This window comes from Triplophysa dalaica, chromosome 10, assembly GCF_015846415.1.
Source record: "Triplophysa dalaica isolate WHDGS20190420 chromosome 10, ASM1584641v1, whole genome shotgun sequence".
In the NCBI taxonomy this organism is placed as follows: domain Eukaryota; kingdom Metazoa; phylum Chordata; class Actinopteri; order Cypriniformes; family Nemacheilidae; genus Triplophysa; species Triplophysa dalaica.
Genome location: NC_079551.1, coordinates 20,601,580 through 20,627,092, shown reverse-complemented (window position 1 = coordinate 20,627,092; position 25,513 = coordinate 20,601,580). Strand labels below are relative to the sequence as shown.

The 25,513-nt window shown below is 37.9% G+C and overlaps 1 protein-coding gene across 1 annotated transcript in view; it reads left to right on the top strand.

Moving 5' to 3' along the window:
• LOC130429801 (metabotropic glutamate receptor 7) overlaps positions 1-25,513 on the top strand; it is a 175,686-nt gene that overhangs the window by 43,029 nt on the left and 107,144 nt on the right. The window contains 1 exon segment of the mRNA XM_056758594.1: positions 9,003-9,219. Within this exon segment, the coding sequence (XP_056614572.1) occupies positions 9,003-9,219 (217 nt within the window).

The window sequence follows — 25,513 nt, the reverse complement described above, 5'->3', positions numbered from 1 at the left end:
AAAAACGGAAAAAAGGAAGTTCTTCTGGACTAACATTGGATCAGCGTTAGTAACGTTTTCTGAAGCGGTCTCTAATCATATCACACCTCGGTTTTCGGTGTGTTTAGCTTTGTAAAAAATCTGCGCATTTCAGAGAGACGGGGCAAAGAGGTAATACAAACATGCACAGTGTGTGGAAAATACAGCGTTTTTTAATAAATCGTGTATACGCATTAAATCTAAAAAAAATATAATATTCGTTTTAACCGTTTCCTATGACACCTTCAACTGCATAACGTTGCAATTTTTTTAAACAGTTACTAGCCATTTGGCAGGTTTACTTCTTAATTTTATTTATTTAAATATATAACTCTGATTTCTCTCTTGCTGAGTGTTCAAGGAACGCATTTTCGCCGAAAGGACAAGTATCTGCTATCTGACATATATCACTACTCAACAGCCTGTAATTATGAGAGGATTCGTATCTTTCTTGTTGACCTACTTGTAACATATTTTCCCCAAGGCAACATTTAATGTCCATAGGCACAATGGACTGCTTATTATAAGATGTATATGGGGGCTGATGCACCCCTTGAGTCATTCTAATGCAGAGACTAGGAATTAATCTTCGAGATGTTGTTAAACGATGACAATTTTTTCCTGGAATTTACTTGCGCATCTTGTTTCAGTTTTGCAAAGACATGCAGAAAAGACTAATTAAAGCCATCCGACTAAACAGGAATAATCTGCATCATGACAATAAACCCTGTGTGATGGATTAGGCCATTTGGGTAAACTTGGTTGGATTAACTCAATGTAAGAGAGTTACAGCAACAAGAAATAAAGCGGGCCGACTGAATGCCACTGCCCATCCTTTAGCTAAACTATTTTCACGTCACTAATTATTGACATTATAATGTTTCACTCCCCTCCACTTCACCTCCCCAACGGCCTTGTCCAACGTGCCGAAGAATTGAAACCGTGCTGACATTCTTTCGGCTGACAATCAGCAGCAGGCGGGGAAGAATGCTCACTTGTAATGAAATCAGTGATTTGCTGCACCTCCATGCAGCGGGTCAGAGTGATTAAAATGCGTCACTGCTGAGACCCAGGCAAATGAACTTCACATCAGTGGTACTCGCTGCATAGTAATTTGATTTCCAGAGCTTGACTCACGCGGGTCCTTGTGTCACATATTAGAACATTAGCGATACCAGGATGTGGCACGTGCGTGAGATTATTGTTTTTTTATCCATGCTTTGTTGACATAGACATACTTCAGAGACCTGAGTCACAAGGCACTGATGAGTTCAATTTTCCCAGGCTTTAGAAGCTCAAGTGCATCTGGATTCTTGCATCTATGGTTCTTATAAATAAGGGTTAAAGGTGCAGTTTGTAAGAATTTTGCAGTAAAATATCCAAAAACCACTAGGCTAGGGTTATATATTTTGTTCAGCTGAGTACTTAAAATATCTCAAATGTTTCCAACTACTTGTAAATCGTGGGAAAACCGCCATACTAGACAGTGACAAGTCCGCGTTACCCTTTGTTACCGCCTTTCATGACGAAGAAACCGCATGACAACAGTGTCTAGGACAAATTTTGGAAGTATAGTCTAGCGTCTAGCAAGCCACTATCTTTTTTCGAGCAGTCCCTTATTTATAGACCACAATTATTTGCAACCTTTATAAAACTCCACCTCATCCGCCAACAAGATTTCTCGTTCCTGTCTGATTGATGGGCATCAGCGGTGGAGTTGAAGACAACAGATCCCATCATTCCACACTCCTTCACAGCATCATCAAGCTACAGCATTGTTGTTGTTTTGATCATGCGTCCTCTAGCGGCGGTTTCTGTACCTTTTAAGGATCAAGCTTTCTTGGGATCACAGAGCCTTACAATTGAAGTTTGTGCAAATAATTCCTAACATGTGATGGGGACTCTAGAGTCCATGTTTAGTCGGATGAATTTACACCAAAGTTGGATGTCAATGATGCAACTACGTGTCCTGCTGTGGGTTTCATGTGGCTGAAGTCAACATGTTGTCCTGTACATACATATTATTAAGACAAACAATTCTGTTGTATTGCTGGAAACATTACACTATATCGTTGGGATTGCTTTCTGAGCTATTGTTAGATGGTGAATAATATAACTTTGACAGCTAATCAAAATCTATTTTAATTGAAGTGACTCACACTTGCACGAAAGATTTGAGTGGATACTCAAATAATTATCATGTCAATTATCATACTTGGTGTTAATGGACCTTTACCCTGAAATTCGAAGGAAGAGAACTGCATAAATATTCTTCAAGACTTATTTTAATTCTACAAGAGAAAGTCACGGCTTTGGAATGACTTCATGGTGTCTCACCTCAATTCAGTTACAAATTCAACCATCTAATGGTTCTCCATTCTTAGATGTTCCATAAAAGTTAACAGCAGTGTAAAGTTCCACTCATGTTGGGTGGAAATGGAAGTAGAGAAAATGCCACTGGAAATGTCATCCAGCATGTCATATGTCCTAATTCGCCAGCTCAGGTCTGCACAGATTCTCGGATTTGCTCAGGTAGACGCACTCCACCTCCGATCAATGCTGCGTGAGCCCATTGTCAAATACCTCGTCTGTTTCTTTTTATTGGTGCTGTCAACACACCTGACCTTTCAGCGTGATGCAAAAAATGACCTCGAGCGGTCATAAGGCGGATCTATTATACCGCTGTTCATCCGTCTTTGGCCCAGGCCGAAGATTTCAGGGTCGTGACCGCATTAACCATCGGTAGTGGAAAATAACCCTTCAGGTTGTTGTGCATGCCGAACGTTGACTTATGAGGAAGTGTGGTTGGATGTGTGACAGCCCTGGAATGTGTTTACAAGCTCACGAGAAGCTATAAAAATGATAACATTAATAGATAAATGAAAATTCTAGCTAGAAAAGATATGCTGTCTGCTTTGTGGTGGCTTGATCGAGACATTTCTTTGAAATCGCTCCTCTCAATGAGGTTATTCAAATATAGTTTTCACAGCACCTTTATTGATGGAGTTGTTTCAGATGGGTTTAATGGTAACAGCGAAATATCACACTGGTAGATAAGCACAAAGTGGAAGGGACTTGATGGTATTAATCTATTAAGCGGAGATAACACAATCTAAGTGTCTAAGCAAACAAACGTTTCGAAAATATATGAATAGATTGAGTAAACAGAATTTAAAGTAGCATCAGGACCTTTGCATTTCAAGATTGAATTTCAAGATTTGCATGTAAACAACAATGTTGTCTAAATGATCCCCGTTCACATGGATTTGCAAAAACAACTCAAAATGCTTTATTATGCATGCCAGACTTTGTAGTTTGCAATATCACTTTGTGTAGAAATAATATATGCTTTCACGCACACAAGCGGTGGATATAAACAATCAAGTTCAAATTTTTGTGGAAGGACAATGGGGTTGGTTTTTATACGACACATTACCCTAGACTATAAAGTGGCAAGATGTCAGGAATGTAGACACAGGGGGTCAAATTAGAATGAATGCATGACGTTACGTTATCAGTTATCAGTTAAAAACAGCTTTGTAAATGCCTCCTCAAAGATAATTTTTTGTTTATGGGAGCATTCAAGCAAATCACATTGGTTAACCATGGCTCAAAGTTTCTCTCTAAGTCACCGAGTTATCTGTCACACTGACAATCCCATCTTGAGCGCCAATTTTTACCGTGACACTAATAATCACTAGAGAAGGCCACAATATGGCGAGAGGCTTTCTGGGCTTTGTTTGTGCGGCTGAATAAAGGATGCCTTCACCTGACGGATCCCTGGACGGGACACCTTATTCTTGCAGCCCCTGACTTGACACAAGACGGGCTCCTGGATTCTAGGGACACAGTAGCCGCCACACTTGGATCAGTCACTCTGATAGACAAGATAATGGAGTCCGATAATGGGGCGTCGTTCAGAGGCCGAACAATGTTCATCATGGCCTTTACTGTCATCTGCACAGACACATAAATACACAGCTGGCAGTTTACAAGGGCTAAGGCTGCAATCCAGGGCCTTGATTTTATTTGTGTGTCTATGAGAAAGTGCTTAAGACGGGTCTATGAAGGAACCATTGAGGGAAGAGGGGGGATTTTTGCATTAGTTAGGGCTCAAGGCCTTACCTTAAGACGATCTTTGTTATGCCCTCTGTTGTGGCTTTGAGATCTTTTCCTTATGATTCCTTTAGGAACAAAATGGCAAAGCTTGCTGCAGGCTCCTACCCGAAACCAAACTACAAGGGAGGCCATTTTTTAGTGTTTTGAATGACGAGTTCTTGCTTTAGGACGTAAATGAAAGAAGCAACCTGCATTTGCTTCAGGAGGTGAAGAAATGCTTTTAAATTAACGTGTTATGTTATTGTATAGTATTTCAACTATGAAACTTTATTAGCATGTGAGGAAACTCTGAGGGGAATAGCAGCAAAATGCTGAAAGATGTAGAAAGTGGTAATACCGTTAAAGAAAAAATGATTAAGAACTTGGTTTTGTTTTGTGTATTGAAGTGAGAAAGGAATGTTGAGATGAGATATTATTGTGTGCTAAATAACTATAATGAAATTTATAATATTTTATTCTTCTTTTTATCCACTAAATATTAGTAATTTGAGACTTTATGAGCCATTAATGATTAATTGGTAATGTTAAATCTCATGTCCTCTTAGCCGATAAAACAATTGTATAACAATTATTTTACATTTACATTAGTCATTTAGCAGACGCTTTTATCCATCGACAGATACTGATTATTGGCCGATATAACAGTGCATTTATAGCGTTTTTGTCATGATTCTGCCTCAGCATGTCATATCTTTGGTCTTGTGGCAGGATCATGGCAGAGCCTCATGTTTTGAGTAGAGAGGGACATCTTATTGTTGGTTCTGACATGACATGCGCTCTCTCTGGTCTCCTCTTTGGCCCCACCCCTCTCGTTCCCTCGTTCAGCTTTCCTTCAGTGTTTCATTCCCGATACCTGTCCCTTGTTAATTATCCTTTGTTACTATTCCTATATAATGCCCTTGTGTTTGCTGTCCTGTGCTTTAAAGTGGCACTACTTTGCAATATACCATGTTGCAAACGTTGCTTGTATGCTCGTGTCTGTGTTACCCTAACTTGTCTTATTTTATTGCCTTGTCGTGTTTCATGCCATGTTATTAGTTAGTCTTGTTCCTGTCATTTTAGTCTAGTCTAGTTTTCTTTCTTATTTTGTCCACCTCATGGGAAGTGTTTGTTTCGAGTTCCTGTTTTGTTATTGTTATCCCCATTGTGGGTCTTTTAGTTATTGTCATTAAAGTTTTGTGTTCCTCATCGCTGCCTGCGCTTGGGTTCTTCTACCATATCTGTGACTGTTTTACTACTTTAATTTGCGGTTATTTCAACACATACAAAACACTAATATTTAAATTACTTTTGTAACTGTACTTCAATACTTTACGTGAGTATTTTTCTGATAAATTTATACGTTTATTGTGAATACTTGTATTGCATGAAAAATATTTCATAACAAATTCATCTAGCTGTTAAAAATACAAGAAATTTATTTATGCATGTTATCATCATTTAGCTTTTCTTCAAGGATCAATAACATAATAATTTCCCTAAATAGCTCCAAACACATTACCAGCTTAGTTTTTACTTGAATAGTCATTTAATTCTATTTTAGTGTATTTTGGCCACCACTATAGTCTTTCAAAAGGATGGCTCAGTGATAACCGCACAAAAAGCATGAATACAGCTTCCTTGACATTTGTGAACTCATTGACTTCTTTCAATTGCTCCATCAAATTGAACTTTTATTAATTTAACCAACCACTGAACCACACAAAGGACTGTGGGATATAAAAGGTGAATTCAGTGCCTTGATGTTTTTGTTCCTCCGGATACTGCTTGAGTGCTTTGTAGTTCATCCACGACAGTAACTCCAAAGGACTTTCTTCCGTGATACAAAAGTAGTTCAAGTGCCACCAATATTTTAGAACTGGAAGTTGTGGTTTCGCTGTCCTTGTGTGTTAATTTTTTTCTTACATTTTGGGAAGCTACATGTCTTTGCTGAGCTACAAATTTTTACCTTCATTGATGTATCACTTTTAATTCTGTTTAAATCTTTTATATCTACTGCAATATATAATGGGCAAAAATGGCAGCAATTGTAAAAAATAAGTTGGAGAATACTTTAAATGGCTTAGGTAAACAAATCCCTATATCCCTTTCATTATATAAAGGTAACCTAGCCTGGAGTTGAACATGTCTTTTTTTAACACTTAGGCAGTGTTATTGAAAATAATTGGCTGTGGTGGTCTTGAAGACCCACGTAGTATTTCCTGACTCGCCCCAAACTCTTTCCTATAATGTAACGCCCACTCTTTCCACTGTACTGTTAAATGTACATTAAAAAAAAGATTTTTTATTTCAAATAAACAAGAAACCAGTTTTAAGTCACTGCAAATCAAAGTAATACGTTAAATTGCTAAATAGTCTTTGTGACAACTCTTTTTTCCAAAAATTAGGTGTCTGAGATTTCCATAAATTGCATCTCCGATTCTAATGCCAACATAATACGGGTGCCAGGAAGAGATTAAGCGTGTAAACTGACAGCTTGCGAAAGAGTTTCTGGACAAGGCGCTCTTCAATACAGCACCCAGCTCTAATTAAGGGGTGCAGATTTCATTGTAACACAATCATTACCGTTGTTTGTTCACGGTACCTTCTGTTAAATATGCTGGTGTGTTTCTCCATTCTCACATCCACCCCCAGATTTCTGTCCCTTATATATCTTTCTACACAAAATTTAATGGAAGAGCTTAGCTCAGCGTTAAATCAAGGGAGATCAGAAGGCTAATTGAAAAAACAGCGTCCGGCTAAACTTTGCCGGTCGACGCGGGGGAGGCCCCTCCAGAGGAGGGAATTAAGTTTTGAAGAAGAATATATCTGACCTGACTTGGTCAAAGATCAAGTAATCCCAGACCTGTGTCAAACTGTGGAAAAGCATGAAGATAATTGCAAAGAAAACCCAAAGCGCAAGTTCAGGCAAACTCATTTTGAAGTTTCGTGTGGATCTGATATGTTTCTAACGGTGTGATAACCTTGAGGTTGTAGTTTAGGAACCAGCCGGTCACAGGGAAAGTCAACCGAAATTGAAGAATTCTTTTTTTTTACCCTCACGTTGTTCAAATCCGCATATGACTCAAAAGAAGATATTCTATGAATTGTCTGGTTTTGTGTTCATACAATTGCAGTTATCGTGGCCAATGTTCTTTAAAAATATCTTTCCAAATGATGAGATGATTTTCATGTTAGGGTCAACTACCTCTTGTTTTATTCATAAACCATTCAATGGATCAAAAACCATTGAAAATTGGTTACAGCGTCACTGTTCACTTTTGTATGTTAATGTGGCAGTTTTGCACGGTCCAACATGGCGTCAACACTGTCGTACGATTCAAGGGTCAATGTATCTACTGCAAAGATGATTGATTTTGCTTAATTCAAAGGCTGGGCTTCTGTTCATATTCAAATATAGTTTTGAGATAGTTTTAATCCAAGTTCTCTCATTATATGTCTAGTGTTTATTTAAAGATGTGATTTATTTTGTTGTACTGATAGTACTGACTTACATGGTTGATAAGGTCTTTCTTTTCTTGGATAGCTATTTCAGGGTCAGTACGGAGAGTTAGTTAACTTAATAAACATTGAAAAGTGTTAGAAGCAGCTTGGACACGTGTCTGGTATGACATGCTTATACTTTAAATGGTGAGCAATTCTCAGGGTTGTATAAGTATTCTAACTGAGAAAATATAACATGGCAGCTGTTGAACAGAAACTGTGTTAGTGCACGCAGAAATTTGACAAAGGGCAAGTTACTGAAGCATTACAGCACAGTCCAAAATGTACCGGCTATCGTTGATGCTTGTCTCAGCCAAAGACATTTGCACAATCTAACAACATGCTTTCTGCCAGGAAGTTCATGAGAACAGAAAAACATGATATCAGAGCGTTGTGTGTACATTCTCTGCACGGCCTCTCTTGAGGTGAACTACTTAAATGCAGCGGTCGCTGTTTCATTACATAACTCAAAAAACAATGAGGTTATTATGCAGCTTGTCCAAGATGATAAATGTATTGCTGTGGTTTGCTCACGCAGCTGGTGGGTGACATGAAATTCTGTTTTGGTATTTTTTTTCTATTATTTGCCGAATGCCTATTTTGATCACGTCTCGGTCAAACTGTGGCAGACAATGTGGTTCTTTGTTTAATTTTATTTGCAGGTTGAGAAAAGTAAGTGTTATATGCAAATACATGATATCTACCTTTTTTTAGCATTTTGACATTTAATATGAAGATATTATATATAGGTCTTAATATATTTCCCTAAAAGTCATTTACCACAAAGTACAGAATAATTTTTGCGACCAAACAGCTGATGTCACCAGGTAGATTTAAAATGTTTAAGAAGTTAAAATAAAATAATGATTTTTTTAAATAATTGTTTCCATAATGTTTTTCTCTAAATTAGAAAATATATAATTATTTTTAAGCACTAATAAAACAATACAAACTGCAACAACATGTTGTGCATTTTTGTTATCAGTTTAACTTTTATTTATATTTTAGTTCTGTAGATATTCTGATAAAACATTTGCTCTTTTCATGCACAAATTCGAATGATGCAAACCTCAATATTTAACATATAGCTCAATCCCAGTAGGGATCATTATCAGTTTGATCATTCTTCAATCCTATCCTTGTCTTCTCTTTTCTCTTTGAGAACGCATTTCAGCATTCACATCATGACCAAGTCAAACATAGTTGGCAGACACAACTGTCTATGAAAGTTTGAGTAATTGACATTCAATAGCAGAATCACAGTGGGGAACGGTCTATATCATTTTTCATTATAAGCGTTGACAGAAATACAGATTGGACCGACTCAGTTTTCCAACCGCAGTAGCGGTATATCTAACCGCCTTCTTTTCATCTGGTTTCAGATTCCACAGATCAGCTACGCTTCCACTGCCCCTGAACTGAGCGACGACCGCCGGTACGATTTTTTCTCGCGCGTTGTGCCGCCCGACTCCTTCCAGGCACAGGCCATGGTGGACATAGTGAAAGCGATGAGATGGAACTATGTATCTACAGTGGCTTCCGAGGGATCTTATGGCGAGAAAGGAGTTGAGGCCTTTATGCAGATTTCAAGAGAAGCAGGTGAGTCCAACGGTCTAAACAATGAACGACGAGTCTTTGAAGAAATTGATCTCGAAAATGAAAGGATTGCTTCTAAAATAGTTTTTGCTGTTCTAATAACAGCCTGTCATTATATATATATATATTTTAAAGTCCTGTTTGCTGCCAAGTGTTTGGATTACATTTCATTCATCTCCGCAACACAACGTTGATCGGTAGAGACAGCTGCAAACTCTCAATGAGAAATTTGCAGTGTTTTCCCCAACAAGATCACCGAAACCCAACTATCAAAAAATAAATGTGAAAACAGTTCTGATGGCTGTCAATGTTGAAAGTGTTGATGATTCCGACACAAAAAACACGCTCATTCAAATGTCTCACAAAACAAAGTGTGAATGCGCCCCCGAGGAAAGGAGATTAATTCAAACCGTCTTCCTCATTAGGAAGAAAAATCAATAACTGGAACTTGTCTTGTATCTTTTTGGGCACAGATTAGATTGTAAAGTGCCACAAGACATGATTGGAAGTTGGGGTTGCTTAATGTGACCTGTGGTAAATAAGTTCATAATGTTTAATTTGTGTCAGACAAACATGATCCGTAAAGAAATGACAGTTTGTACGTGTTTTACGAGGTTCAGATGAATTTGAATAATCACATTTTAACACGCTTAAAAAAAATGGTGCTTCAAAAGGTTCTTCCTTTTGGTTCCATAAAGAACCTTTAACAAAGGTTCATTGTGGTGAAAAAAGGTTCTTTAGATTATGATAAAGTAATACAGATGTGGTTCTTTAAAAAGCCTTTGACTGAATGGTTCTTTAGGGAACCAAAAATGTTTTTTCTATGGTATCGCTGTGAAGAACCTTTAAAACAACTTTATTTTTTAGAGTGTTTGTGTTAATATGATTTTCTTACAAAAATGAAACATGTTTTTGAGGTACAAGTGTGTTATCCATGGAATTACAGTTACCATGATTTTACTTTAGTGAGTTTTGCCTCCCCCATCCGCCACCCCAATATAGAAAACACACAACAAAAAAAAAATCTATAGACAAGTTGTATATTACCTTTTGAGTCATTCTAGTTATAATTTACATCATGTGAAGGTGACAATCATATTTGCATCTATAACGGAAGGTTTCCTTTTACACATGCACTTTTCCAAGTGTTCACACTGTAACAGATGCACAATTCTGAAAAGATAAATAACACATCTGAAAACTAATAAAACAATGGAGTAAAAGTAGGAAAAGTACATCGAGATTTTGTTCAGACATACACAATAAATCAGGGTTGCAAATAATGATTATTTTGATAATCGAATAATCGGACAATTATTTTTTTATTTATCGCTTACATTTACATTTATGCATTTGGCAGACGCTTTTATCCAAAGCGACTTACATTGCTTTATACTATACATTTTACATAGGTATTTGCAATCCCCTGGGCCTGAACCCACAACCTTGTGTTGTTAATTCAATGCTCTTACCACTGAGCTACAGGAAAGCTTATCCGTTAACAGCCTTAACAATTTTTTATTTTATTTCACTTATATAATCTAGAATTTTGACATTTAATACCTTTAACAAAAAAGCTTGTCCAATTTTAAATGATACAACTTCTTTAAATATCCCATATAATAGTAACAATAGAGTTGCAGCCCATTAGAGATGTGCCGGTGAGGAAATGTTGAACAACCTTTTGCTCCAACAAAACATATTATTAACTTTATTTATTAATATCAGAATAAGACGATACTCTTGTTGTATGATAGAAATAAACAAAAGGTCTTTGTATTTTCACACTTATACATACTTTAAAACGAATACTTAGTTTGTTGTTCAATAATATTTAATAAAAACAAAAACACAACAATAAAATAGTTGATGTTAAACATGCAAATAAAGTAAAACAAAGACAAACTCACTTACATTGAACGAAGATTTTTTTGCTCTCTTGTCACTGTCATCCTGTTAATCATTGGGCATTTTCACAGTCCACATGCAATCTCTCCGGTGCTCTGTGCTGCGCGCTGTATGGAGAAGATGCATCAGCTCGTGCTGTTTGCAGAAGACAATGCGTTATATGAAGAACACTGTCCTGACGTTCAAATAGAAAGCTGTGGACATCTCTCTTGATGCTGTAACAGCTCACATATGGATTCTTCCCAGATTCACACAACTTTAGAGACTTTTGGAAGCTCAGCACATTGTGTTAATTGGAGCCACTGTCCAATTTAGTGTAGAGGTGGAATATGACTCCACAAGACTGTCAGTGGTGTAGAGAGCCTACATTTGCAGCATTTCTCACTTCGTCGCAAGTCTTTTCACGTGTTGTAAAACATATTTTAACCTCACCTCTTTGTGTCGGTTTGTCTGTGCGCTATTTTTGCAAACATTTTTATATTAGCTTGTGAATCAGTCAGACTAGACAATTTTACAATACCTCGTGTAAAATCGGGAGAAGGGATGAAACAGATTTTTACATAAAGGGTTATGGTTTTGGTTGATTGATGGCACCAAAAAGATTTTACTTTTTTACTAATATGCCGGTTTTATTTCTGTTCGGATGTGCAAGCTGATCTTGTCCTCTAATGCTAAAACTAAAAATCCCAAATTCTATGACACGTGCATGTTAAACCTGAGTATGTCTCCAAATGTTTCATAGACACTACACCGTGCCAATTCCGACATTTTGACTGCAGCCGTTAATCCAGATTTATTACACTGTCACTTTCCTTTTGAATGATTCATTTTAGATATCAGATATCAACATTTGGTGGTTCAAATACCAATGTGAGGTCTTTCTTCCAGTTTTTAAAGCATTTGTTTTATTTTTAGTGCATGGTTTTCCATAGTCAGGTAAATACTATTTTCAGTATTGTCACATACATGGCTGCGCTTCCAGATAACGATGGATCTTGGCACTTAAATTGGCCCTAAGACACGGGGGCCAATCTCATATTAATCTTGAGTACCTATAGAGTAGTATTGCATACTTTGTATCTTCGAAGAGTATTTAGTTTGAACATATTTATTAAAGATAGATACAGCTGTACGATTACTTCCGAAATCATATGGTGCATGCGGGGGAGAGGGGTAGGCTGAACTAAAACACATTGTCAACAAAACACAGACATCAGTTTCACTCACCGCATGCGGTTCATGTTCGGCATCTTTTAGCGCTGGGACGGCTCCATATATCAGTTTCAAACGATCTCCAAATCCAGCGTTATATCCACAATTTATATAACATTCATCACCCAAATGCAGTGAACAAACAAACACCTGAACTTCGCGAACATATGATCTCTCTCTCTCCTGCTTACAAGTGAAAGTGACGTCTACGTATGCTCCTTCTCCTGCTCTCCTTGCTGCCGTGTAGGCATGCTTTTCAGAGAGAATTGTCCATAAGGGACTAAGAAAAAATCGTTACAAAAGAGTTTTATATGTTTGGAAAAAACTTTCTGAAACCTGTACGAGTTTATTGAGCACAGAAATATTACTTCATACGCCCAACTCGTTTTTTGACAAGTTGACCATGTTAAGCATGTTTAACATTGTAAAGAAGTCGGAATGCATAACACACCATTGCAGCACCCCTTTAAGAGTTTTTTCTACAAACCACTTTGCGTATCATAGAAATAATTTTTGGACATTTTCTACAAAAAGCAAACGGCAGATTTTTTCCCATGAATGAGACTTTACAGACAGTAAATGACATCACACATCTTGTTTGTTTCTGTGTCTCACACCGGCATCTCAGTTAAACTAGATCCCAATCCCATCTGAGCGGTACACGAATTCACAGACGTCTTTTGTTAATATTTGTTAAACACTAACATTGTTAAAAAACTACTCCTATCCAAATATTGCTGAAGCCTTGCATGCCAGGAATTTGCTTTGGAGGCCGCCGTGGCGTGTTCGTTTTCAATGTTTATCTGTGATGCCATTTTCCAGTCCAGTCAGGATCAGAGGAGAAAAGAAAGTTATTATTGTTCCTTATTTTCGTATGTATTGGAATGGCAGTTTTTGCTTTGACGCTCATACATAAGTTGCCATAGCACTTATTTCATGGGAAATAGCGGGAATAGTTCATCATATGAACGAGTTCACAGCTCTGTATCATGCTCAATAAATTTGCCGAGATTACTTGAAGTGCACTTTGTGCATGTATATGCTACTGTGAAGACTTTGATGTGTTACTTATGACTTGAAGTAAATGCGGTCACTGAACTTCTGCCCACTAGAGGGGAAAGATGCACCTGGGAGAATTTCTGGAAAGTCAAGAATGCTCTTGGGACGATTTATTTATGGTTGGTCATAGTTTGCAGCGCTCTAGTTGTTTCATATATTGAATTAGGAGCATATATTCATCTCCAAGCATGGTACAGATCTTTATAAAAGAAATGCACAGCTGTTTTAAAGACTAACCACGCATGGAAATGTCTTGTGCTAAGCAACAACGAGAGGTTTACCTGTTCTGTACAGTCAAACATATACAAACCCTCTACAATAACAGAAGTGTTAATGTTATTTGATTGTAATATGGTAGGAGAACGCCACAAACAACAAATATAATATTAAATATATACATGCATGTGTATGTGATTATTAATACAAAATGAATATGCAAAGTGCATAGATATGTAATTAAATACAAACTTTTATTCTGGACGTATCGCTATTAATAGTTGGACTGGTCTACTTTGTCAAATATGCCCAACGTTTGGGGTCCTGATCACCCTGTCTGGTTAAATTTTGCACGAATGACTGGCTTGCTGTACATTATCCTTCTTATTACACTGCTACTTTCCACATAAATAAGTTATCAACCACAAAATATTGATTTGAGGTTAAATATTTTATTAGTTATTTTATTACGTAAGACATTTAAGTAGCACAGATGAAGTATCCTGGAAGATATCCAAAACAAGGCAGATCCTACGTCTTTTATGTCTTGTTACACTTGAAATTCCATTATATTACATTGAAAAAAGTGAATATATTTATATTTTATACATGTTTGTCATTATAAACATAACTAAATTGTTTAAAAAAATGGTTACACTTTACTTTACAGTCCCCATGTGTAATTACACTTTTAAGTACGGCGTAATAAAAATTAACTACACGTACTTACTGTAGGGTTAGCCTTTGGTTCAGGATTAGTTACATTTAATTACACCTAATTCATAGTAAATAATATATTAAATGCATGTAACGTCAAACAAGGGGAACGTAAAATAAAGTGTTCTTAACTAATTCTCACACTAAATGAGTTAATGAAAAGTTTTCTTCTAAACTCCATCCACTTCAAAAGTATTTTGGAATACTTTCTGAAGAATCTCAGTTGGAACCTTTCATTAATATTGCATTGAAATGACTTCATATGTTGTCTGATCCTCATTAAAATTGCAGAAGATCCGGCCAGTGTTGCGATTCTCCTTTGAGTAGCAGAGCATTCAGATGGTCTTCCAAATAAACACACTACAGCCCGAGAGGGCAGGCGAGGATAGACGACAGATCCATTCATATTATATGAGAGTTTGTTTGGCAAACGGCTCCTTGTGGCTTGCGCATAGTCAGACTTCTGTGAGATTGCGGTGGTGAAACTTTGAAATTTGAATAGTTTTAATTTCCGAATTTTAATCTGCAAGATCACTCAGTTGTTACGGCAGTTTGTTTGATCTTGAAGTTCCTAAAGCTATATACAAAAAAGAGTCATAGAAAAGTGAAGCTCATCTGTACAAAACTTGACCTTATGGGAATTCGCACCTACTTTACAAGGCGGCAAATTCTTATGAAATTGTAGCCATGAAAGTGAATACCCAATGATGGTGCCCAACCCTTTCATATTGCACCCACGTGTCAGCAATTCTTAGAAAGAGTGCAACGGATGTCAAAATAAAATTTGTATAATGTTGGAAATTCCGAAGGCTGCATCATTACTTTGTCCATAGCAGTTTTCTGCAATGTATAAGGGGGTTCAGTATATCTGTAAAAAACAAAATCCTAGTTTCTGAGGCCAACTTTTAGTATGTCTATGTAATTTTGGAAAACTGCTTTGATTTGAGTTGTAAAAACTACAGTTCGCCCGTTTCTACACATTTGCGATCAGCTCATGGAAGCGGGAGATAGAAATTGGGCTATTTGAATGTCTCTATCATCTTTCTCCATTTCTTCAAATTCCTTTGAAGGCTTTGGAGAATAATATCCAAACTACATCTCTGAAAATGATCACTTGCAGCGGTCCGGCCTCAAAGGAATCCAGTCGAAACCTTTGATCTATCAACTGCAGCATCAAGGATAATGTTTTCATCAGTATTACGGTTTACAGACCCACTGCACAACAGATGCTCTGATGTACGAAACCACTATGTGTAACTTTTTCAAAGTGATTTGTCTGTTAATGGCTCTAAAGTGATGGTTCATACCGTCTCATTGGTTTTTGGGTAACGGTCAGAACAACGACTGGTCGTTCTGCAAGAAACAAAATTTTTTGTGTTTCATTAGGTCTTGCTGAATCAGTATCAAAATTCAATCTAGGAAGTGCAGCGGATAATTTGGCAGCTAACATAATGGTGACAATAGTGGAAGTGCTGACATTGAGACTGTGGACGCATTAATTCAATGAATGTACGTGTTAGTGTCGATGCCATTGCTTCGGGCATCATGGGTTGCGATTAAACATCTGCTAGGTGATTTGGGAAATTTCTAACTCGAAAAAAAATATTGCAAGATTATCTAGAAGACAGCCAAGACGTTCTAAAGATTAGTAATGAACTGAATTGGAATGGTGTGAGGTTGGCATGAGTGCCAAGTTGGGGGAGATGAGGAAGACAATCTGGCATAATTTACCGGGAGTGTATAGCCACACTCAACCATTTCATCGACTGAAAAATGTCAAAATTTTACTTGAGTACACTATGGGGCGGTTTCCCGGACAGGAATTAGTTTAAGCCAGGTCTAGGCCTTGGTAAAATTAGAATTTTTTAAATAGTTTTTAAAAACAAAAGTTACAAAAAAACATTACCGGTGGGCATTTTTTAGATTAAGACACCTCTAACATTTAATTTAGTCTGGGACTAGGCTTAAGCCCTGTCCGGGAAACCGCCCCTATGAGTCTGGACATACACGCCAGAGCTGCCCATTGGATAAAAATGTACAGAAGTGTCTCTTTTCAATTTACCTTCCGTTTGCTTGCTAGTAGCACAATGTTAATTAAACCGGTCAAAGGCTGATTTGGTTAATACTGCACTTTCTATAATAAGCCTCATTAGCATCAAAAGGAGGCTGAGAATAATGTCTCAATCTCAGGATATTACCTCTCCTACTTAGCATCTATTTAAATCGCATTGTTGGGGATTTGTAAAATAGCTGCACTGTTTAGTCAGTTCACACCAAAATGTAGTATTTAGGGCGCTTTAGATGAAATACCTTTGGGTCCAGCTTTTTTGTGTAAGTTGTTTACCTGCGCAGTTTGTTCCCAAGAAATAGATTCCCTGTCAACCAGGGCTGTTCTGACAAGTTTTATGTCCCTGAAGTGCACTTGACTAAAATGTTGAATTTAAAATGTCAGAGAAAATTGTAGTTTTGTCGTTTCGCCTTACTTAGCTTCACAATATGGAGCATGCTTGTGACCTCCAGTGTCTTTAGATGATAATTGTTGCTAAATTACGAACAGATTCTTTGCCTCCAGGATGTCCTGTTGAATTTTTATCAATATTTGTCTCAATAATTGCCTCAGGAACACATCCTTGTGAGTGTCAGTAATCTATATGGTAGCGTCACAAAGTAGACCACACTGAAAAAGTCCACCGTTTGGAATATTCCGCATAATCCCTGTTTCTTACGAATTAGCTGCCTCGTAAATAGTTTGAAATTCCTAAGAGATCAAGTTGGAAGTATGATGCGTTGAGGTTCTGCTGAGAAGTTCGTATTTACGAGCATAAAAGGCGTGATTGAAAATGATCCATGCTCAAGAGAGTTTGGTCAGGAATATGCACTGGGAAACTAAATAAATTTTTCTGTTTTAGTTTTTATACTACAGCGAAACACAAAATTAGCTGTCTCTTTTATGTTTTTTCTGTTTTTTCTTGCGCTGCAAAGAGAATGATGTGAAATGCAGTCCGACAACTTAATACTGTCACCTCTTAAGCTGAGCCAACAAGTAGTTATTGTAAGTGAAATATATAAAAATAACATTTAAATAAAACGTTATAAATGTGAAACTTGACAGTACGATTTTGATTGTAGGACGTTAACATTGATAACGGTTTGCTTAAAGGTTGAACGCACTCATGTCAAAAATACAATAATCCCGACACGACTTGTTTGCACTATTACAACCTCAAAAGACCTCAGCGTTCCTAAGTATGGTTATAGACGGTTGTCCGTCATTGCTTATTTGTGATCGTTTGCGCCCGGTTTCAAGCTTATGTCTGGTAATAACAAATAACATAAAAATAAAATGTTATAATTATGAAGTTTGACAGTACAATGTTGTTTGTATGACGTTAGAATGGATACCGGTTTTCTTAAAGGTTGAATGAAGTATATTGACACGCCTCAATTCGTAAAATCAGAACCTGAAGACAGTCGTACTAGTTTCCTACAAGTAAATACTTGTTATGCTGTTCATGTGCGCTCACGTCATAAATGCAATAATTCTTAATCGCACTATTACAACCTGAAAAGACCTCATCGCTCCTAAGTACATGGATAGACGGTTGCCCTTCATTGCTTGCTTGCGATCACTTGCGCTCGATTTCAAGCTTAAGTCTAGTAATAGCGGCAGATCAAAAGAAAAGTAGAGGCAAGGGGTATTAGCTAGTCAGTCACTAGACTCGACTTGTGATCAGGTAACAATTTAGTGCCCTGTGGAGTGAAGAGTCGAATGGGGAAGCTGTTATTAAGATGTCTCTCCCTCTGTTCTTTTCAGGCTGGGAACGCAGCGCCAACATATCAATGAGAGCTTTTCACACAGCGAGGCCTTTCGCCAATACATTATTCATCTAGCTTCCGTAGCTTTACCCTTCCATGAGCGCCAGTGGCGTACAAATTGTACACGCAGAGAATTCACTGCCACTTTGCTATATTAGGAAAGCCAGTACATTACAAGTCTACACGCCGTAGAGATTCAAAGAACCAATGGGAATATACTTGATTTCTTTCTTTTGTCTTTGAAAGAGATCAAAGAAGATCAATCTGTGGAATAGAGGATGGTAATGACAGACTAATGAGATGTGCCTTAACCTTTGCCAAAAGTGTTGCAGGAGTGACGCCTCTGATCAATTGTGGTTTGTTTAAAAGCTTGTTCGACAATTGTAAAATTAACGGTTGATTAATGTATTAGATGCACAGCTGAATTGCGTGGCTATACATTGAAATTGACTTGCAGACAAGATGGAGTCTGTGTAGTGTGAGATATTTAATCACAATCCAGTTGTGGTTGGGAAACCATGGTTGCCAAAGAAGGGGTAGACGGCATGGGTGTACAGAACACTGCAAAATAAATATATATTTGCTATTTTAGGTTATATTTTTTGCCAAAAAAACAGTATTTAGTTAGCTGAAGAGTAGTTATCTATGCAGTCTGGCAATTCACTATTAATTCTACATTTTTGCATTGTTTGCACATGTACTAGCCAAGCCGAATTTGTCACGCAAATTGCTGTCTGCTCCACATTCCGAAGAGTAATTAGGGTTGAACATGGGAGGTTACGCTCTTCATCCATCCTATGAATTGTCAATGTGTTAATCGTCCACTCGTAACTTCATTATGCAACATAGTTTGCTCATGATGAATCGCCAAGACAGCTTAACGACCCCAATGCACCTCCGGCCCCTTCGAATACAACACGACAAGCTGTGCATCGAAAACACGCCATCCGCCTTGTGTTTAACCAGGCGTAAAATCATTTTATTCAAACGTGCTTCATTGAAATAGCAAATGTATTCAGATGCGCTGCAGAGAATACTGGAATACCTGTGGCCTGAGGATGTGCTTTAAACTGCAGGTTTCACAATGCAGCCACGGCTGATATCTGCTACTTTAAAAGGAAAAACACTGCCGGAACTGAGCAGCCACAAATCCTACATTAAAACCAGAAGCAGGGGCCCGAAGACAAGCTTCAGTCTTGCCGACTTCCTCAAACAGAATTCTTGACACGAGCAGTGCACCATGGGAGTTTCCGGGTAGCCGTTTATCCCTTCACTGTTATTCATTTATTTCAGTTTCGTTACAGTATGCTTCAAATACCGTCCACATTCTTGTTTGCACTCTCTGCATTGTTATAAACGAGTCGGATCATTTCAGATTTACAGTGATATGCGTCATCAGAAATATTATTTGTGCCCTGCAGAGATCCAAGGTGAACCCATTTCAGTTTCATATTCCAGTAATAAGCAATGTTTTATAAAATGCTCTTTACCAGACAGACTTTGCCTCTGTGAGTAAAGGGCACTTAGTGCCGAAAAAGTGTTACATAGCAGTTGGCATAAAAGGTGCATTGTAACCAATAGCTTTTCCTTCTGAAAATCCTTTGTCAACACCATGCCTTAGGAAAACCAAGGCATTTAGCTCAATTTGAGTCTTTTTTCCGCCTGAAATCATGTTGTTTCAGTATTAATAGCTCTGTAGAGCAATGGCGCACTCCAAAACAAATGAGCTCTGAATAATTCAGTGCCAGCTTAAAAGACCACATTTCTTTTTAGCATTCTATGCTAGCCCACAAGCTTACAATCTCAAGAGAGCGTGTGTATGCCGACTTTAGCCTGTCAAGGTGTTACGCTAAAGGTTGATGGAAGTGTAACCTTGATGTTTTACTATAAAAAATATCAAATGATTTTAGTCAAATACGGGTTTAAAGCAGACACGGGGTCATTGGTTAATGCATTTTGGCATGCTTTTTTGTTTTAATTGTGGATTTAATAAAACATTTTAGCGAATGATATGCACTGTATACTGCACAGTTATTCATTGACAGTTCAAGCTAAATTGACGAGGAATTGCATTAACAACATAACAGTACACATAACCACATCTACAGTTTGAGAATGCTGGTACGTAGGTTGTTAAAACTTCCCCAGGGCACAACAAAAAAAACTTTGGACCCCTCAGGGTTAAATGAATCGGGACGATTGATTTTGTTCATTTGGAATTGATGGTGGTGGTACATATCGTCTGGTTGAAAAGAAAGAGTCATTCGTGATGTCATTCAAAAGAAAACCATTTTAAAGCATGATCAAGTTATACATTTTTAATAGGCTAAATGAGTATGAAAACATTTCGTTCTTTAGAGTAGAGCTCACTCTGGGACCCGGAACGTAGATTAAGAACATAAATTGTTTTAATTTTGATTTTATGTTTAACTTTTTTGATTTGCTTTTCGCTCACCATTTGTTCACAGTTCGTATATCGATGAACATATAGATGTAGAAGATTCATTTAAATATCTAAACTGACCCTCTGTGCACATTATGACTTCAACAGCCAATCATTTCGATTTTTGGAGGCAATCCAACAGGAAACCGAACCCTCCCCATCCATTAGGAGAGCAGTTCTCACTTTTCTTTTTAAGTCCATTACTGGATAATGGACGGCTGAAGTGCATCTTACTTGCAAGGCTCTTGTCTCTCAACTTGCACTTCATCTTGTGTTGTGGACTCCTCTCTTGGATTCCCTCCGAAAAGACCTGTAAAAGAGGCTGTAAAATAGATTAGACTGTCAGACATTCTTGATGACAGATCTATGAGCTTCTAATGGCACTGATGTCAAGGTGCATGCTGGGAGACAGGAAGGAACAGACCATTTCAAGACGATGTTTATTGTGCTGATGACATAATTGTAATGCCCTATTAAAAGTAGTAAAATGGTTCTAAAGTGCTAAACTAAAAGACCTGTGTGGCCATTTTGTGACAATATGCTTATTTTAAAAGTGATGTGTGCCATTTCAGGGTCAGAAGAATCGCAAAACATAATTATTACAAAATGTTAAACAATTGAAAAATATTTGTTTTAGCATTTAAATGACAAAAGTGTTTCAGTTAGGGTTGTCACAATATCAGATTTTCACTACACGGTTATCATGGCCACAATATAATTACAATTAAAGATCAAAGGTGTATATCAATAATCACAGCAAATAATATCACGGTTATTGCAAATACCAGTTGGGACGCACCTAATTCTAAAAATAGAAAAATAATGAATCACAATTTTGGAAATGAATATTGTAAATCATATATTCCTTATTATTAGTTTTCTGCTAGCTTGTTGATATTTCCGACGTGCGGTATTCATTTCTTCTGCTCACGTAGGGGATTTGACCTTTTCGGTTCTCCCAGAGTCCCTTAAGCTGTGTGGGTAGTGAGAGATTTTCGTGCCCTAACAAATGGAAATATGGCCAGTGGAATATTAATGCGAATTGTTTAGAGGGTGGGTGCGCCATTCGAGAGACTGCTTGAGGTTTTACCTCATGAAAGCAAGATTAAGCAGCCGCTAAGAGCATATGTCCGGCTTATGTTCTGCTGAGGCTTGTTTTGTTCTGAGAAGTCTCTCGATTAGCAAGATAAAGCAGTGTTTGTCGACTGAGTCGGGCATTATTCTTTTGCTTTAGTGTTGAACTTGATCACGAATGTCAACATTGACCATAATCACATTCTTAACACTGAGTTCTGGTGTTATTGGAGTTTTAAATAGATGCACATTATTAGGAATAAAATGAATGTAAAACGTGAGGTGACTTGATACTCTTCATACAAAAGAGGGTCTTATTCTTGAGATAAAAAATCCAGTTATCTTAGAAATAAGAAAATACATCAAATTATGAAAGTCAATTGGCTTAGAATGGTAGATTCATGCTTTTACAATACATTTCTTTTGTGTTTAAAAAAAGGTGTTGTTCCACTTGTACAGTATGAAATATGGACCCATCTCTCCTATAATGCGTCCCTTGGAAAATCACAGAATTGGTTGATAGTAGATAGTAGAAAGTAGAAAAGAAAATGCACTTTATTATTTGACTTGTGTCTCCTAAAACCCTCCAGTGAAAGTTTTGAAAAAGTGTATCAGTATATACAGTATGACAGTTGGATTTTTTACTATTTTTGCAAGAACGGCAAGAAAAAGACAACCAGTGTCACGAAAAGTCAACAGTTAGACCTACAGCTGTCTCTAGTTTGGTGTTGATAGGCTGAATTGGGGAAAGCGTTTGTCAGAAATGCTGATATCCGTTCCTTCACAGACTCCGATAATGATGGATGAGATTTGGAAGAAGCTGGTTGGCATCTGTCAGAGGTTGCCAAACAACTGACAATTTCATCATTTTCTTGTTGGTTTCTACAGATATACCCTTATAGACGGTTTCATCGGACGAGCACGCTGGGCCGACGTTAAATTTTGGTCTGTTTTTGGTTATAATATGACGATTATTTTGTATTTATGTTATCATTAATTTATTTTAACATCTCGTTGTTTATTCATTGTATTACATTAAATTACAACTACTCAACAGTTATGATTCTTTGTAGAGGTCTACCGAAAGTTTCGGCGATGTTAGGTTTATGTTGTTGCCAATGAAGTTTAGCTCATGAGTATTAAGGGGAAACATTTGCCCAGTAGCCCTAACAGGTGGGAACTGAAAGTGGGCACCAGCCACGCAATCATTACCATTCAGCAATTGGCCATTTCCTTCATTGCCAATGCAGACAGTTGGCGGGAGCTTCTGCTAAATGTATCGTTTTATGGCCGCTATAATGTCTTTTGTAGGAAACCAAAGGAAAAATATTATCTCAGAAAACCTAGAGGCAATGATGAACTAAGACATTGTGAATCATTGCTATACCCGGTACTTAGCAACCTTATGGTTTTGCTGAAAGTCTGATAGCAGGGCTTTTGGTGGTGGCCCAAAAAAAGAGGCCAAAACCATTCCTTCAAAGAGGAACGGACTGAAAATGAGGCTTTTATACACCCTGCTTTGGGTCTAAAACCGATGCGTCTCACTGAAATTCGCATTTGGATAATCTGGCCCACAAAAGATAGTAGTTGAAGAGCTCATCCTTTAGCAATCGACAGTGAAGCCAACTTGGATCTGAATTGATCCAGGTGCTAATCACCGTTCTGGACTCTTTCCGCTTCAAACGCATCCCTTGAGAAACCACAGCATTTGTTTAGTGGGTAGTGAAGAAAAGGCACATTAATATTTTACCCGAGTCTTCTTAAATCCTCCGGTGACAGTAAAATCTCCTCGGATCCCTTCCGGGAGCGTTTTTTCCGTCAGCGAATGGACAAGGCTCCCTTTTGTTTCCTAGAAAATCCCACCTTTCTCTCGCTTCGTAAGCCCCACAATAAAAGCGTTTTATATCCGCTTTATCACTCTCACATTGTTTTCCGATCACTTTTTTGTCATGGTGGGCCGTGCTTGCATCACAGTTCCACCTCAGGGCACGCATGCTGCTCTTTTTGGTTATCCTTAATGTTGTTAAATAGCTCCAGCCTCTCTCGGTTGTCCGCCTGGGTTTCTAAATCCTTCAATCTGCGTTTATTCTCCGACTGTGTTTTCCAGTCCTTTGTTGTTTCACGCCGCAGAAAAATCGAAGCACACAATAACAGTCATGTCTTGCCAAGCGATTGTGTGTTACTGTACGTGGCACTCTTCGCAAAAAAAAAAAAAGAATTTCATTGACTAATTACTGGAGTCATCGCCTCATGTGCATCGAAGTTGAAAACAAGATCTATGAGGAAGGAAGCGCTATGTTGTTGGAGATGAAAGAAGACTGCTGTCTAGTCATTAGTCTGTCATGCCGGGTTATGCTGTTTGTGCCCTTTCGGCTGATATGTTTGTTATTTGAGGGCTGAGTGACAGGGCAGGGGTTGGATTGCGAGTCTAAAGACCGGATGAAGTGATGTAGGCAGTGATTTCTGCTGCTCTCCTACTGTGCACTCCTTCGATCAGTATAGATATTTGTTTCTGAATTGCCCTTCGCCTGGATCGCTGAGCAAACGTAACTGCTGATCTTTCCATCATGTGCCAGTATGCCTTACACGGCAATGTAACAGTTCACCTCGCATTTGTTTCTGTGTAATTCATCATTTTGAGACCTTTCTTTTGGCCGAAATGTTTAACATGGAGACCCGTGCAGTTCATTTTTTGGGAATTATTATTGGGTTCAACATCTTATTTGTACAGAGTCAGACAAAATTGAACGGAAAATGAAGAGCTCCAGTGGATAGCTGCGGAAGATTCATCAAATATGGGGAGCTAAATCTTCTTATTTTTACTGCTCAGCCGATAGGGTCAATTATATGTGAGGGGTATGAATGAACCTGAAAATACTAGTAAAATCACTATAATACACTGCCTTGAATGGCTTTCGAATGGGTTCAGGTTTGTGGACTGCCTACCTCAGTGGTGTAGTCTACGTGATACGCAGGTGTATGCTGTATACCCAGTAGAAAAGATCTAGAATTTCATTCCCACTTAAAATAGCGCTTGGATACTTAACAATACTTATCAATCTTTTAGACCATTGGTGCAACCGGGAGATATGAAACAAAAGAACATCATGAAAAGCAAGCACTTAAATACACTATTTCGCAGCTTCTATTACTAGTGTTCTTTAATATAACCGGTTTGACCCAATCAGTCTGGTGTCATTTCCCTCGTCTGAAAAATTGCGGTCGCTAACAAAGATTGACGTTTGCACATGCACGTTGACGTTATGACGTATAATGACGTTAGCAGACCTCCGTAACCCTTCGATCGATTCGCTTGTGTTTAACTGATGAAGTGAAGTTGATGTCATTGTTACCGTGTATTGCTTAAAGCCAAAGCTTATGAATACACGTGCACTGAGAGGGGCACCGACCAATCACAACAGCCTGTGAAGTGAAAGCTGGCTGATATGGTATAGGTGGGACATCTTCAGACACACGCTCCAAGCGGGGAACCAATCACGACAGACTGGGTCAGCTTTACCAATCAGAGCGTTTCCGAAGGAGGGACTTTATGGAAATTGGAAAAAAATCTGATTGTTTTGTGAGAAGAGGGGGAGCAGTGAACAAAAGACTTGATAAATGTGAAATATAAAGTGATTTTGAAACTAGAACCATCAACATCCATTGTTAAACACACAAAAAACATAATCAAAGCTTTAAAAACAGCCAAAGAACGGCACCTTTAATATATTGTATTCTATGGAATTTTAGGAGAAACTAAGAGTCTTCTTAGGTATGACAAAAAAATTAATGGGAGTATTATGATCTGCCTTTCACCATCTCTTTCATTATTTCTCCGGTCTTTGACATCAA